Source organism: Callospermophilus lateralis, chromosome 13 (genome assembly GCF_048772815.1).
Source record: "Callospermophilus lateralis isolate mCalLat2 chromosome 13, mCalLat2.hap1, whole genome shotgun sequence".
In the NCBI taxonomy this organism is placed as follows: Eukaryota; Metazoa; Chordata; class Mammalia; order Rodentia; family Sciuridae; genus Callospermophilus; species Callospermophilus lateralis.
Window position 1 is genome coordinate 16218704 of NC_135317.1, and position 13457 is coordinate 16232160.

The 13457-nt window shown below is 39.6% G+C and overlaps 1 protein-coding gene across 1 annotated transcript in view; it reads left to right on the top strand.

Moving 5' to 3' along the window:
* Positions 1-13457, top strand: part of Ryr2 (ryanodine receptor 2) — a 585643-nt gene that overhangs the window by 450443 nt on the left and 121743 nt on the right. Inside the window, exons 58-62 of the mRNA XM_076832381.1 lie at positions 468-543; positions 5889-6012; positions 6479-6594; positions 9469-9533; positions 11898-12019. Coding sequence (XP_076688496.1) covers positions 468-543; positions 5889-6012; positions 6479-6594; positions 9469-9533; positions 11898-12019 — 503 coding nt within the window. The remainder of the gene's footprint in view (positions 1-467; positions 544-5888; positions 6013-6478; positions 6595-9468; positions 9534-11897; positions 12020-13457) is intronic.

Genomic DNA, 13457 nt, shown 5'->3' on the forward strand with positions numbered 1-13457 from the left:
CCCTTAAAGAGTTCCTTTAAAACCTCCAGTCCCTCCTGATAGAGTCACAGCCTTTAGGACAGGAGTCCTCTGTGTTTCTTTCTCCTTTGGTAGCAAAGCAATAAACCTTTTTCCTTTTTCTCAAAACCATGGCCTCATTATTAAATTGGCATTGATTGGCATTGGGGACAGAGACTGAGGTTTCAGTGAATTATCATAAATATGTGTTTAAGCATCATGCATAATACTGGCTTCCTATCAGATCTCCTATGATATTTACATACTATGTAATTTCACCAATCATTAGAATTCTCTGAAATTTCAATTTCAAATGCGAGAGTGTATTTGATTATCTTTTAAAAGTATTTTGGCATTAATACTTTTTCATTCATTTAGGGCATGCTTTTTGATATTGCATATTGGAAAGCCACATTGTATGTTTTGCCACTGAAGTATAAGTTAGCTTAGGAATGTTTGGTTCATTTCAGGCTATGGCAGAAATGATGGCTGAAAACTACCATAACATATGGGCAAAGAAGAAAAAAATGGAGTTGGAGTCCAAAGGTAATATTTTCTAAAACCTTTTTTAAAAAACTATGAGAGGGGACTGGGGTTGTGGCTCAGAGGTAGAGCACTTGCCTAGCATGTGCCAGGCCCTGGGTTCAATCCTCAGTACCACATAAAATAAATAAATAAATAAATAAATAAATAAAATAAAATAAAATAAAGGTATTGTGTCCACCTACAACTTAAAAAAAAATACAGCAACTATCAGAGCCATAGTGGGGCATGCCTATAATCTCAGGGGCTCAGGAGGAGGCTAAGGCAGGAGGATCCTGAGTTCAAAGCCAGCCTCAGCAACTTAACAAAGGCTGGGAAGCAGAGGCAGGAGGATCCCGAGTTCAAAGCCAGCTTGGCAAAGGCAAGGTGCTAAGTAACTCAGTGAGACCCTGTCATTAAATAAAATACAAAATAGGGCTGAGGATGTGGCTTGGTAGTTAAGTGCCCTTGGGTTTCATCCCTGGTAGCAAAAAAAGGAAAAGAAGAGAAACCAATCAATCAGTTGACGGGAGTGTGTGATATGGAAGGAAGAACTATTCTCTTTGCTATAAGCTTAAGACTTGTCCTGCCCTCATTTTATGGGAATGTTTTATATGCAGCAGTGCCAGATTAAGGATGGAAATTCTGTAATTTCCTGATTACTAGTGTTTAAGAATTTTGATGGCTATCTTTGACCTATTTTAGCAGAGATTTAGGTAAAAGTTAATTAGATCTGTCTCCCTTGTTCCTTCTCCCACCCTTTTTGATTTCCTGCCTTGACCTCTTTCTCTTGTCTAGTCCAGTTGATACTAGAAAATGCTTGTGCTTGCTCTTTGCTCCTTATTTTTTAAATATTAAAGTGATATTCTGTTGGTCATTTATGAATTTTTTTTAAATTTTTAGTTTGTTTTAATTAGTTATACATGACAGTAAAATGCATTTATGCACTTTGATATACATAGATGGGATATAATTTCCTATTTTTCTGAGTGTACGTGTTGCAGAATCATATTGGTCATGTAGTCACATATATACATACAGTAATAATAATGTTTGTTTCGTTCTACAGTCTTTCCTATTCCGTCCCCTCCCATTACTTCCCTCTACCTAATGTAAGGTAACGCTAATGTCTATTATTGCCTAGTGCTGCCTTATTGTGAATTAGCATCTGCATATTAGAGAACACATGTGGCCTTTGATTTTGTGGGATTGGCTTATTTTGCTTAGCATGGTATTCTCTAACTCCAACCATTTACTGGCAAATGCCACAATTTTACTCTTCTTTAAAGCTGAGTAATATTTCATTGAGTATATATACCACATTTTCTTTATCCATTCATATATTGAGGGACACCTAGGTTGGTTCCATAGTCTAGCTATTGTGAATTGAGCTGCTATAAACATTGATATGGCTGCATTACTATAGCATGCTAATTTTAAGTCCTTTGAGTATAAACCAAGGAGTGGAATAGCTGGGTCAAATGGTGGTTTCATTCCCAATTTTCTGAGGAATCTCCATACTGCTTTCCATAGTGGTTGCACCAATTTGCAGTCCCACCAGCAATGTATGAGTGTACCTTTTTTACCACATACTCACCTGCCTTGACCAGCATGGCCAAACTAGAAGGTTCAGGCGAGGGGTGATGGGAGATTGGAAGAAATAAAGAGTCAACATATGCAGATATTGAAGATAAAACTGGGGTCTGATGGAACACTGCTCTCTGATAGAGAAGCAGGTCTAAATAATTACACTGGCAATCTTTATTATATATGTCTCTAAATCAGATTGAAGACTATGCAAGCATTATTCTTTGTATTGATGAAAATTTCAGAGTTAGCAACAGTATGCAGCTATTTCATCAGTTACAATCTATAGTTGCAATGTGCCCATTTGTTGATTGGGTTATTGTGTAGCTCTCAAGAAATTCCATTGTTTAAAGTTACTAATTTGCGGGCAGATTCAGGAGTAGCAGAATTGGTAAAACATTGTTGTTAGCAAGGCAGTTCCTTCATTCCCAGGAGCTGCTGGGCCTGAGATTAAGGTTGAGGCTGATAAGACTCTAGCATGGAGGGCATTTCCATAGCAACCAGGCATCCTATGCCTTTGCACAGAAAGTTTCCCAGCCACCAAGTATGCCACAGCCATGAAGTCATCAGGGACCCCAGTCTTAGACACTGGTCTCCCAGTCACCGTCACCACTCTCCACATTCGCCAACATTTATTGTTGCCTGTATTCTTAATGAATGCCATTCTGACAGGAGTGAGATGAAATCTTAGGGTAGTTTTGATTTGCATTTCTCTAATTGCTAGAGATGATGAACACTTTTTCATATATTTGTTGATCTATTGTGTTTCTTCTTCTGTGAAGTGTCTGTTCAGTTCTTCAGCCCATTTATTGGTTGGGTTATTTGTTTTTTCGGTGTTAAGTTTTTTTGAGTTCTTTATGTATCCTAGAGATTAATGCTTTATCGGAGCTGCATATGGTAAAGATTTTCTCCCAATCTGTAGGTTCTTTCCTCATGTTATTGTTTCCTTTGCTGAGAAGAAGCTTTTTAATTTGAATCCATCCCATTTATTGATTCTTGATTTTACTTCTTGTGCTTTAGGATTCTTATTAAGGAAGTCGGATCCTCTAGGCTGACGTGGTGAGGATTTGGGCCTGTTTTTTCTTCTATTAGGCACAGGGTCTCTGTTCTAGTGACTAAGTCTTTGATTCACTTTGAGGTTATTTTTGTGCAGGGTGAGAGATAGAGGTTTAATTTCATTTTGCTACATATGGATTTCCAGATTTGTCAACATCATTTGTTGAATAGGGTATCTTTTCTCCAGTGAATGTTTTTGGCACCCTTGTCTAGTATGAGATAACTGTATCTCTGTCTCTGTGACCTGTGTCCTCTATTCTGTGCCATTGGTCTAAAAGTCTATTTTGGTGCCAATACCATGCCATATTTGTTACTATTACTCTGTAGTATAGTTTAAGATCTAGTATTGTGATGTCTCCTGCTTCACTTTTCTTGCTGAGGATTGCTTTGCTTTAGCTATTCTCGGTTTCTTATTTTTTCAAATAACTATCATGATGGCTTTTTCTATTTCTTTGAAAAATGTCATTGGGATTTTGATTGGAATTGCATTAAATCTGTATAATGTTTTTGATAGTATGGTATTTTGACAATCTTAATTCTGCCTATCCAGGAGCATGGGAGATCTTTCCATCTTCTGAGGTTTTCTTCAATTTCTTTCTTTAGTGTTCTGTAGTTTTCACTGTAGAGGTCTTTCACTGCTTTTGTTAGATTGATTCCCAGGTATTTTTCTTTGCATAAACATTTTCTTCAGTTGCATGCATCCTGCACTGAAGATCCTTCTGTGCCAGTCATTTGGTTTTAGTCTCTACACATAGTGTTAATTATGTGTGTGTGAAAATCAGAGACTTTGAAAGAATAGGTGCCAATCCACAGTTTCCCTTCCAAGCACTCTAGGTCGCTTTCGTCATCCCTACGTCTGTTGGTAGAAGATGAATCTGCTGTAAAAAATTCCTGCTTTGCTTGCTCTGGTTATCTGATCCTCTTTGCTTTCTCAATTCCTTGAGAGATCTAGGAATAATTAGGGGGAAATCAAGTGCCATCAAGAGAACACACATCAATAATAGAGAAAAAGGGGTGAAAGTCTCACAAGTATTACCAGCACGCCCAAGTAAGTGAACACCACAAAGGGCTAGTGTCCTGCCCTCCCTTCTCCCTGTCCGCTCTTCCCTGGCTGAGGTACTGTGTCCTGAGGCCAAGGGCAGCTCTGGGGCCAAGCATTCTGACCTGGAGGACTTCCTGAGTCAGCACTAGCAGACTCTGGGCAGCAACCACTGTAGACATATTTACCTCCCGGTTTAGATAGCTTCCCTCGGAGCACCTGCCTGTACCCAAGTCATCAGGGAAAAAGGTGAGGGCTGAGGAGCAAGGGAGTTCCCACAGCCACGCTGCTATCAAGAGATCAGCACAGACCACAGCTTTGGTCTATGGCTGACTCTGAGGTGTCCACCTGCCCTGTCAGTGGAGGTCTAATAGGTGAGAAGAGTTTCAGAGTTAGAGGTACTTTGTGTTCTTGGGATATTAAAATTACAGTTTTTATTTTTTTATTCTCTCTCTTCCCATCTCCCCCAGAGTAACCCTTTGATATTCGACTTCAGAATCCTTGTGAATTACATACTGGGTTGCTAAATATAGCTCTGTAAAACTAAGTGTAATAATGGAGTTGGAAAGGAGTGGTATTAACTAAGTTGAATGTTTGATGAGGTTTGTTTCTCATAAAGTATCCTGTTATAAATTACATCTTCGATTCCAACAGCCAGATTTGGTTTCCGGTGCACTTAGTAACACCTGCCATATCCTTGATTGTTCACACCATCTTGGTGGCATTGACTTCTGATGATTGTTTTATACCTGATATTGCTATTGCACTATGAAGTAGTGCTGGCTGGTCAGCTGGCTTGCCCTCACCTGGTCTCCTGCAGTTATGCTGGTGCAGCCTCCCCCAATGGCCCTGGGCCTCAATACCAAGCTCTTCAGTGTGCTGCTACTTTAATAGCTTCTTTACTTCATGTCTTTACATATGAAATCAACAGTGTAGTTATAATATTTTTATAAATTTGACAAAGTTTAATTTTTTTAAAGTTATAATTTTGTTTCTCCTGATTCTTTTTAAAATAAATGCTTTCTAAAATTTTTAAATCTAAAGGAACGCTCCATTCTTTCTATTTCTCAACAGAATTAGATATACCCAAAATCTTGACTCTCGCTAGAGGTTATTGGCCAAAGCTTTTAATCACTCAAGTATTAGATACTAAAGAGTGATCAACTTTTAACTTAGTACATCTGCATATGGTTTTGTGTATTTATAAATAATGTGACTACAAAATATTTTATGGGAATTAGAGTGTCTTAAATAAGAAATTTTTATTATTTCTCTTTTCTCTGTGGGGCAGAATAATGAAACATAACCATGAATCTTGCCTTCTAATTTTATTAGATCCAGCTGTGTGTGATTTATTGTCTTTTTCTATTCCACACTTTCAGACTGGGTATGCCTCCCTCCTTGGTGGTTGCAGAAGTTATTGGCACTTGATATTACAGAGGCGTATTATGCTCATGTCTTAAATTCCTGAAAGAGGTCTATGCAAGTCTTTCATTGAGTAGGTCTCCTGAGCTGATTGGAATGTTGAGGCAGTCAAGGGCGAAGACTAGAAAGCCCACCTGCTGCTGGTGTCAACAGAGAACCTTATCAGCATTCCACAGTGGACCTCCTGTTACCTGCACGCTGCTGCTCATCTCAGGTTGTGCTCGGGTTGCTATGCTGAGCTCCTGTCTTGACCTTCTCTTAGGTGGTGGAAACCATCCCCTGCTGGTGCCCTATGATACCTTGACAGCGAAGGAGAAAGCCAAGGATCGAGAGAAGGCACAGGACATCCTCAAGTTCCTGCAGATCAATGGCTATGCTGTATCCAGGTAGAAGTGCACCTATTCCATGTTCTTTTTGTTCTTTTTGTGAGACTTAGTATTCAAATACCCCATCAGATTTAAAGTCGAAAGTGAATTCAGTGGTCTGCTTAGACCTTGGGGGTATTATTTAATGTATCCACTATATAAACATGTCAGAACCGTCAGCACCCTTAGCTGTTGGCCTCAGAACTTAATTCCTTTTGATGCGTATGTTAAGTGGTCATCCAGCATGTAGGCAGAATCCTGAGGCAAAGTATCACACCCTATATTCATAAATGCAGCATTTTATTTACATAGTAATGAAGTTACTCACTATGGTTTGAAAAGTACTCCTTATAAGTCTTACTTTTGCTTGGAGCTACAAGAATATTAGATAACCCTTAGACTTTATATAAAATTTATTGACCAAAACTTTACCTTCTAAGAAAAAAATGCCTTTATTGGTTTCCTTGCTTCCCTTTTGCTGTTGTAGAGGGTTCAAGGACCTGGAACTGGACACACCTTCCATCGAGAAACGATTTGCTTACAGTTTCCTCCAGCAGCTCATTCGCTATGTGGACGAAGCCCATCAGTATATTCTGGAGTTTGGTAGGTTCCAAGGTCCAGATTTTGTTGTTCTTAGTCATTACATCAGGTATAGAAGACCACAGACTGCAGGCTATCTCCTGGAGCTGATACCGCCCATTATCAGTGACAGGTTCTTCTTCGTCACTTGTTGAAGTTTGAACAGTAGAGAAGCCAGCCCAGGCAAGCATATAAAGCAGAGTTGATTTAAAAAGGGGCAACCTAGACTTATCCTGGGAGGAAACCAGCCTCCCTCTGTTACTTCATGATCTGCTTCAGTGAGTACTGCTCCATTGAAGTTCCAGTTGTTGATGTCCCTGCTACTGCGGGTGGCCCTTTCAGCCTGGGTAGTGGAGAGACCCAGAGGGCTGCAGTCTGTCCCCTTTGAAGACAGCTCTTATTCTCTTGTGGTCTCCTCTTCACTCTCAGGTTTTGTTCTCAGTGCCCATTCCTTCTGTCTTTTAATGCCTTTTTTTGGGACCTATCATTCTCCATTCTTTAACTACTGATTTTTCCCCCAAAAATTTAACTTTGGTTTCTGACACAGCATTAGCTTAGTTTATAGAAATCTGAGCTCTGGTATTTGTTGTTCCTGGCCTCCTGCATCCTAAATGTGATTAAAAATTTCCAGTCCAGCATTGTTCTTATAAAACAGCTGAACTCTATTTCAACCTGCCTCCTTCTTTATAGTACAGATAATTTTTGCTCTCTCCTTAATTAGTTTTTTATGTGAGACAATAATACATACCAATTTAAGGTTCATAATCTCTCTGTAGCTCATACAACTATAATTTTTAAAAACAGGATTCCTGATTCATCCTAACAAGTAGCCAACTTAGTGCGAATTAGTGAAATTTAACCCAGCACAAAAATGAGACAGGGTTGAGTGTTTGGAGCCTTCACACACAAAATTAAACACTGAAATTTCTGGCTTCCATTTAGAAAGCTCTGATGCGGGCAACAAGTCCAAGGTCGAGTATTCTTTCTAGGAAGGCAGGATAGAGGACAGAGAGAAAGAACACCATTTGGAGAAGGGAATATATATACATTTTATGTATGTATGTGGGTGTATGTATGTATTTTGTTGTTGTTTTTTACATCTTCACTTTGAGAGCAGGAACACACATTTGAAGGGTGGCAATGGGTTTCAATTTTGTTCACACTTACTCATGTTTCTGAATAAGCCTCTTAGCACAGTGCTTGTGTATGGAGAGCCTTGAGGATCTTGCTGTGGGCAGAGTCACCGCTGGGTACCCTTCCTTTCCTTTCCAGGGTGAGGGTCTACACTGGGAACACGTAGACCTCCAAGAGCCAGCTTTCACAGGGTGTCCTCTACAGTTTTTGATGTTGCATGTCCCTTTTTGCCATGGCTGTGACAGAGCAAATAATGTACTAATAACCCACTTAGAAGAGCAGGTGGGGCTGAGTTGTCAATGCTGCCATCCATTTAAATTCCCATCTTCCGTGGTCACTGTAAGCAGAACGCTGTGTTGTCTTCTCCTTTGTCCTTGACTTCATTGACTTTAATAAATTGAATTTACTCATTCTTAGATCTAACTATGATGGTAAGAATATTCTTTGCCTTTTTAATTATACTAGAGGATTCTCTCCAAATCCTTTTCACGTGTAGCACATAAGCTTTTTTGTTAAAGTGTATAATGAAAGGAAGAGGATTCCTTATTTAATTCCTTGAAATGTTAGCATATTTGGTTGTGCACAAAGCTCTACCCTAACATACTCTCTAAGGTTTGAGAAAGTGTATCTTGTTATTTTTATTTCTAATTGCAAAATGACTTTTTCAAGTTGCATAAAATCTGGAAGCTTTGCCTACAAATTCTACTAAAATATACAGGTCTGCTTTTCCAACTCTCCAGTATGTTCTGCATATCATTGCAATTACTATAGTTTATTATTACCTCATCAATATGCGTAAAATCTCTTTTATATGCATGAAGTGGGTAAGAAAGGCCACTTTCTAAGCTAAATGCAATAGGTCAATCAATTCTTAACCTTGAATTATTATTTTTTAAACCATGGGGAAAACGTGAGTGTTTTTGCTTCACTGATGGAAATTATCTTTTGACATAGGTCAGAACTCCTTTGTTCTTTACAGAATGCTAATTTTGCAGCCTAATATTGAAATTATTATCTTCCTCCTCATCAAAGATCCTGGCATCCTGTAGATTTTCAGTTGGTATTTTAAAATTGAAGCCTTAACTCTGTCACACAAGAGGTAGCCATCTTTCTAAGAGACAAAGGGTAAAACCCAACCAGCTGTGTGCATTCCACCTGTCCTCTCCCTGAACCCTCCTTTCTTGAGAACAAGCTAGGATGTAGGATTTTTACTTTATTCTCCAATATGTCAATAATGTCTGAAGGCTACACAAAATGTATTTTTTAATAATAGTTTTTTAAATATTTATTTTTTAGGTATAGATGGACATAACACAATGCCTTTATTTTTTTTTTATATGGTGCTAAGGATCGAACCCAGGTCCCGCCCATGCTAGGCGAGTGCTCTACTGCTGAGCCACAATCCCAGCCCCCACAAAATGTATTTTTACTCATCACTGTAAATGTGGGCTTTCCTCCATATTTTTTTTTTTTTTTTTTTTTTTTTGGTCCTGGGGATTGAACTCAAGGCCTTGTGCATGTGAGGCAAGCATTCTACCAACTGAGCTATATCCCTAGCCCTCTTCCATAGTTTTCTGATTTTTTTGAGTATTTATTATAATCTCCTTTTTAAATTGCACTGGTGAAGTTAGTTTTTGCATTTTTGTTGTCTTTTTATATGTAGATTAGTGGGATTCAGCAGTGCATTCTGAACTTTGCTTTTGGGGTGAATATCTTGAAATGTTTGAAATATAACATGTACCTAAAAACTCTTCCTATCTACAGATGGTGGCAGCAGAAGCAAAGGAGAACATTTCCCTTATGAACAAGAAATCAAATTCTTTGCCAAAGTACAGTATATCTTGTTTTTGCTTCAAATGTGTGTTTACAAAAATACTCATTAGATCCTTGGTGCTTTTCAGAATGTACTTGTCTGTAATTCAATTTCAACTATAAGTAAATATTCTGTGGCACAAAAATGACTGTATGAATCACATGGGATGAATTTGCTCCCAGCATCCTTGGTCATACAGACTCACCCAGTTCCCCTGCCACGTTCCTCTGATGAATTGGCGCTGTCAGAAATTTAAGTCAAAGTTCTAGTATTTTGGTTTGCTCCTATGACATAGAAGAAGAGTGTTGGTTTATTAACATTTGAATATTGTTATGACTTAATATTTTATATGAACCTTTCTTTTAAAAGGAGGGAAAACATTGACCAATTTGTACATGGGCACAACCCAAGCATCATAATTGTGGGACCTTTGTCCCACTCACTTTATAGATGGCTCAAAGAGGATACATTGTTCATACGCAAATCATATCCCATTATTCTTCATTCCATTTAATAAGAATTGATCAAGGATTTGTTATATTACTGGGATATTCATCACTTCCTTGTAGCCACAGAGGGAAGGAGATGAAGGTTTGAGAAGCTCCCATCCTGAGCTCATTCACTTTCTCAGTACTAACTATATCCCAGGGTGTGGCAGGCAGTAAGCTTGGCCTAGGTGCTGTGGGGAAGGCCTACTGCCCTTGGTAGGTGTTCCTGTCTAGGACACCTTGCAAGGAGCCTGAAGATCTAACCAATGCTGTCAGTTTTCCTTCAGTGAAATTGCATTTGGTGATTACTACAGATTTTGTGCTACATTACATCATTTTGTAGATTTTAAGATAGCATGCTTTTTGACTTGATATTTGCCTTCCATGATGTTTTTGGAATTGTACGCTTTACTGTAAAGATTATTTCTTTTGTCTTTTCTTTCCATTCAACAGAGCACTCAGAGTCTGTTACAGTCACCCAGATTGTCCTGGGGTGCATGTTGCTAATGATAAATAGAAAGATAGATAAATCAGGTGACCCACTATCTCCTATATCCATTAGATCATAATCCCCCTTCATAACCAATTACCAAAACCCTGTATTGGTGGCTTCTAACACAACCTTAAAATGCATTATTTTTTCCCACCTGCCTTGTGCCTCTGGTGATTTTACTTACAGGTGCTTAAATGTAACTTAATTTCTACCAAGTCTATAATTCATTCAGTGACCATATTTATTCAGTCCCTACTATGTGCCAACCACTCAATTTAGTCCATGGCACAACTCTCAAGGAAGATAAGGTAAAATGTGTATATTCCTCATATGTAACTATGATGTATCACATGGTACGAAGAGGTATATTTAGATGGGCTTGAGTTTGAATACTGGTTAATTGCAGCTGTCATCAATTATATATTTATTTGTTGAACCATGATTTCTTTAGTTCTTGGTATGGGCCCAACATAGCCCTGTGCACTGGAGAATCTGTAGTAAGCCAAACAGACCAAGTAGCAGTTCTAGAAGCCAGGAGAGGATCACAGTGGGAAACAGACCCCCACTCTCTTGTGCCATGGAGGCTCTTGGGAAGAGAGACTTCAGCACACATATGAAATGCAGAATTGTCAGAAGTGTTAGAAGAGCAGAGAATACAGGGATTGATGTAGTTGGGAAGTCAGCAAAGGCTGATCTGAGAAAGTGCTGCTGAGCTGAGGTCTGCAGGAGGCAGGGGCAGCGGGAAGAGAACTTGCGACAGGGGTGGCATGTACAGAGCACACGATGTGTGTGGGCACAGTGCCAGTGGGACTGGATGTGTACAAAGATGGCATAGTGGCTTTGGGAAGGGCCAGGAAAGGGTGAGGACTATGTAGGTAAGCAGTGGCAGTGTGACGAGCCATTTGCTTGTCTCTATGTGCTACCTGTAAGGTAGGGACCAGAGCACCCGCCACCCAGTGCAGTTACCAGGACAGGGGAGATGGCTGTGTCCACTGCAGATCTCACTCATGGTAGAGAATCAATTTGTGGTCCTCATAATTATTTTTAAGTCTTTTGAGCTTTGGACCATATTATATGAAAACACTGAGAATATCTAATTTTGAGAAAATGTCGAAAATACTGAGAATCATTCCAAACTGTTGAAAACCTGCTCTGTTCCCCATAGTCACATTCCCCTGCGTCCAACGCCCCCCGCCCTTCCCGACTCAGACCTGCATGTGCAAGCTCTTGTGCACAAGAACTAGAGACACAGGGCAGATTAGAGAGTTGTACCCGAGGGGGCATGTACCTGGGGCCTGTTGGACTGTGAACAGAACTCTGACTGCTCTCAAACTTCAGCTCTTGTTCATCCCCCAAGAGAGTCCACCACACAGATCTGTTTTCTTTTCCTTTCTTTCAGGTAGTTCTTCCTTTAATTGATCAGTATTTCAAAAACCACCGTTTATACTTCTTATCTGCAGCAAGTCGACCTCTCTGCTCCGGGGGACATGCATCAAACAAAGAGAAGGAGATGGTGACTAGGTAAACAGCCACCAGAATGACTGTTGCTTCAATTCAGTACATTTGCATTTGGGGCCAGGAACTGGGGGACCCTGAGGTGGGACTGTGAGCAGAGTCTCCTTCCTGTCCTGGGTCCAAGTCCTCTTGGAATCCCATACTAGATGAGGACAGTTTCTGCAAATTTAGATAAGTGCTGTAGATGTTGAGTTTCTGTATATTTTGCTGCTAAATGCAATGATGAATAAGAGGAAAAAACATTGTATGAAACAGAATCCTCAGAAAGAAGGCTAGGTAGGCATTGCATATTTGTATTTATAAGAAATGATACTTATAACATTAATTTCTTTAATATTTCTACAAATCTAATATTTTTGCTGGCATTTTTGAGAACAACAAATCCTACCTACACAAATTTAATTAGAAAAATTTAAAGTAATGGCCAATTTTGAAAAGTAATGAAATAAAAATATCTATTTCCTGAACATTTCCCTTCCTGGCTGGTGTCTTAGAAATGCTTTCTCATTTATGTTTAAAGCATTCATTCTAGATATTTTGGAAGTGTGATTTTGCTGAGTATTTGGGATCTGTTTTTCTCAAAATTCTGCTAGAACTTAGTACACATGAGAATTGGTAACTAAGCAAGTCCACTTCTATATTATTTCATTGCCCAATCGTCACAACCTTTTACAATGTGTGTAACTTTTTATTGCTGTGAGATACCTGAGGAAAACAACTTACAGGAGGAAAGGCAGTTTTAGTTTAGGGTTTCAGGGGTCCATGGTTGACTGGCTTCATTGTTTGGGCCTGAAATGAGGCAGAACAGCATGGCAGAAGGGTGTGCAGTAAACAGCAGAAAGATCAGGGAGAGGCAGGGGCCAAGGACAAGATATGCCCCAGGAACCTAAGATGGGGACACACCTCCTGCAGTTTTTACAACCTCCCACTAATGTCACATTGGGAACACATCAGTGGATGAACCCACTGATGAGATCAGAGCCTTTAGGGTCCAGTCATTTTCCCAAAGCCCCACCTCTGCACATTGTTGTCCTGGGGACAAGGCCTTCAGCAGGGAGCCTTAGGGGGACATTTCAGATTCAGACCATATCAGAATGTATTGGAATGAGATTTCTTTAACAGCAAGTGAAGGGTGTAAAGCAGAACACTGGAGAAACTGGTTTTCCTGGGCCTTGAAGTTACCACTCTGCTGAGTGGCAGTGCAGTTTTAGCCCACTGGACAGGGTGAAATGAGACTGAATGAAACTGTCACCAGAGGGCAGAGAAGAAACAGGATCCCATGCTGCATAGCATTGGAAGATGCAGCTAGGAGGGAGGTGTTAGCTCCTCTTTTTAATTGATTTTCCATTTTCAGGACTAGTGTAGACAGCCACGTGACATAGGATTGTAACAGTGTTAGAAAAGTCCTCAAACCTGCTCAGATGATAGTTTTCCTGTGAACTGA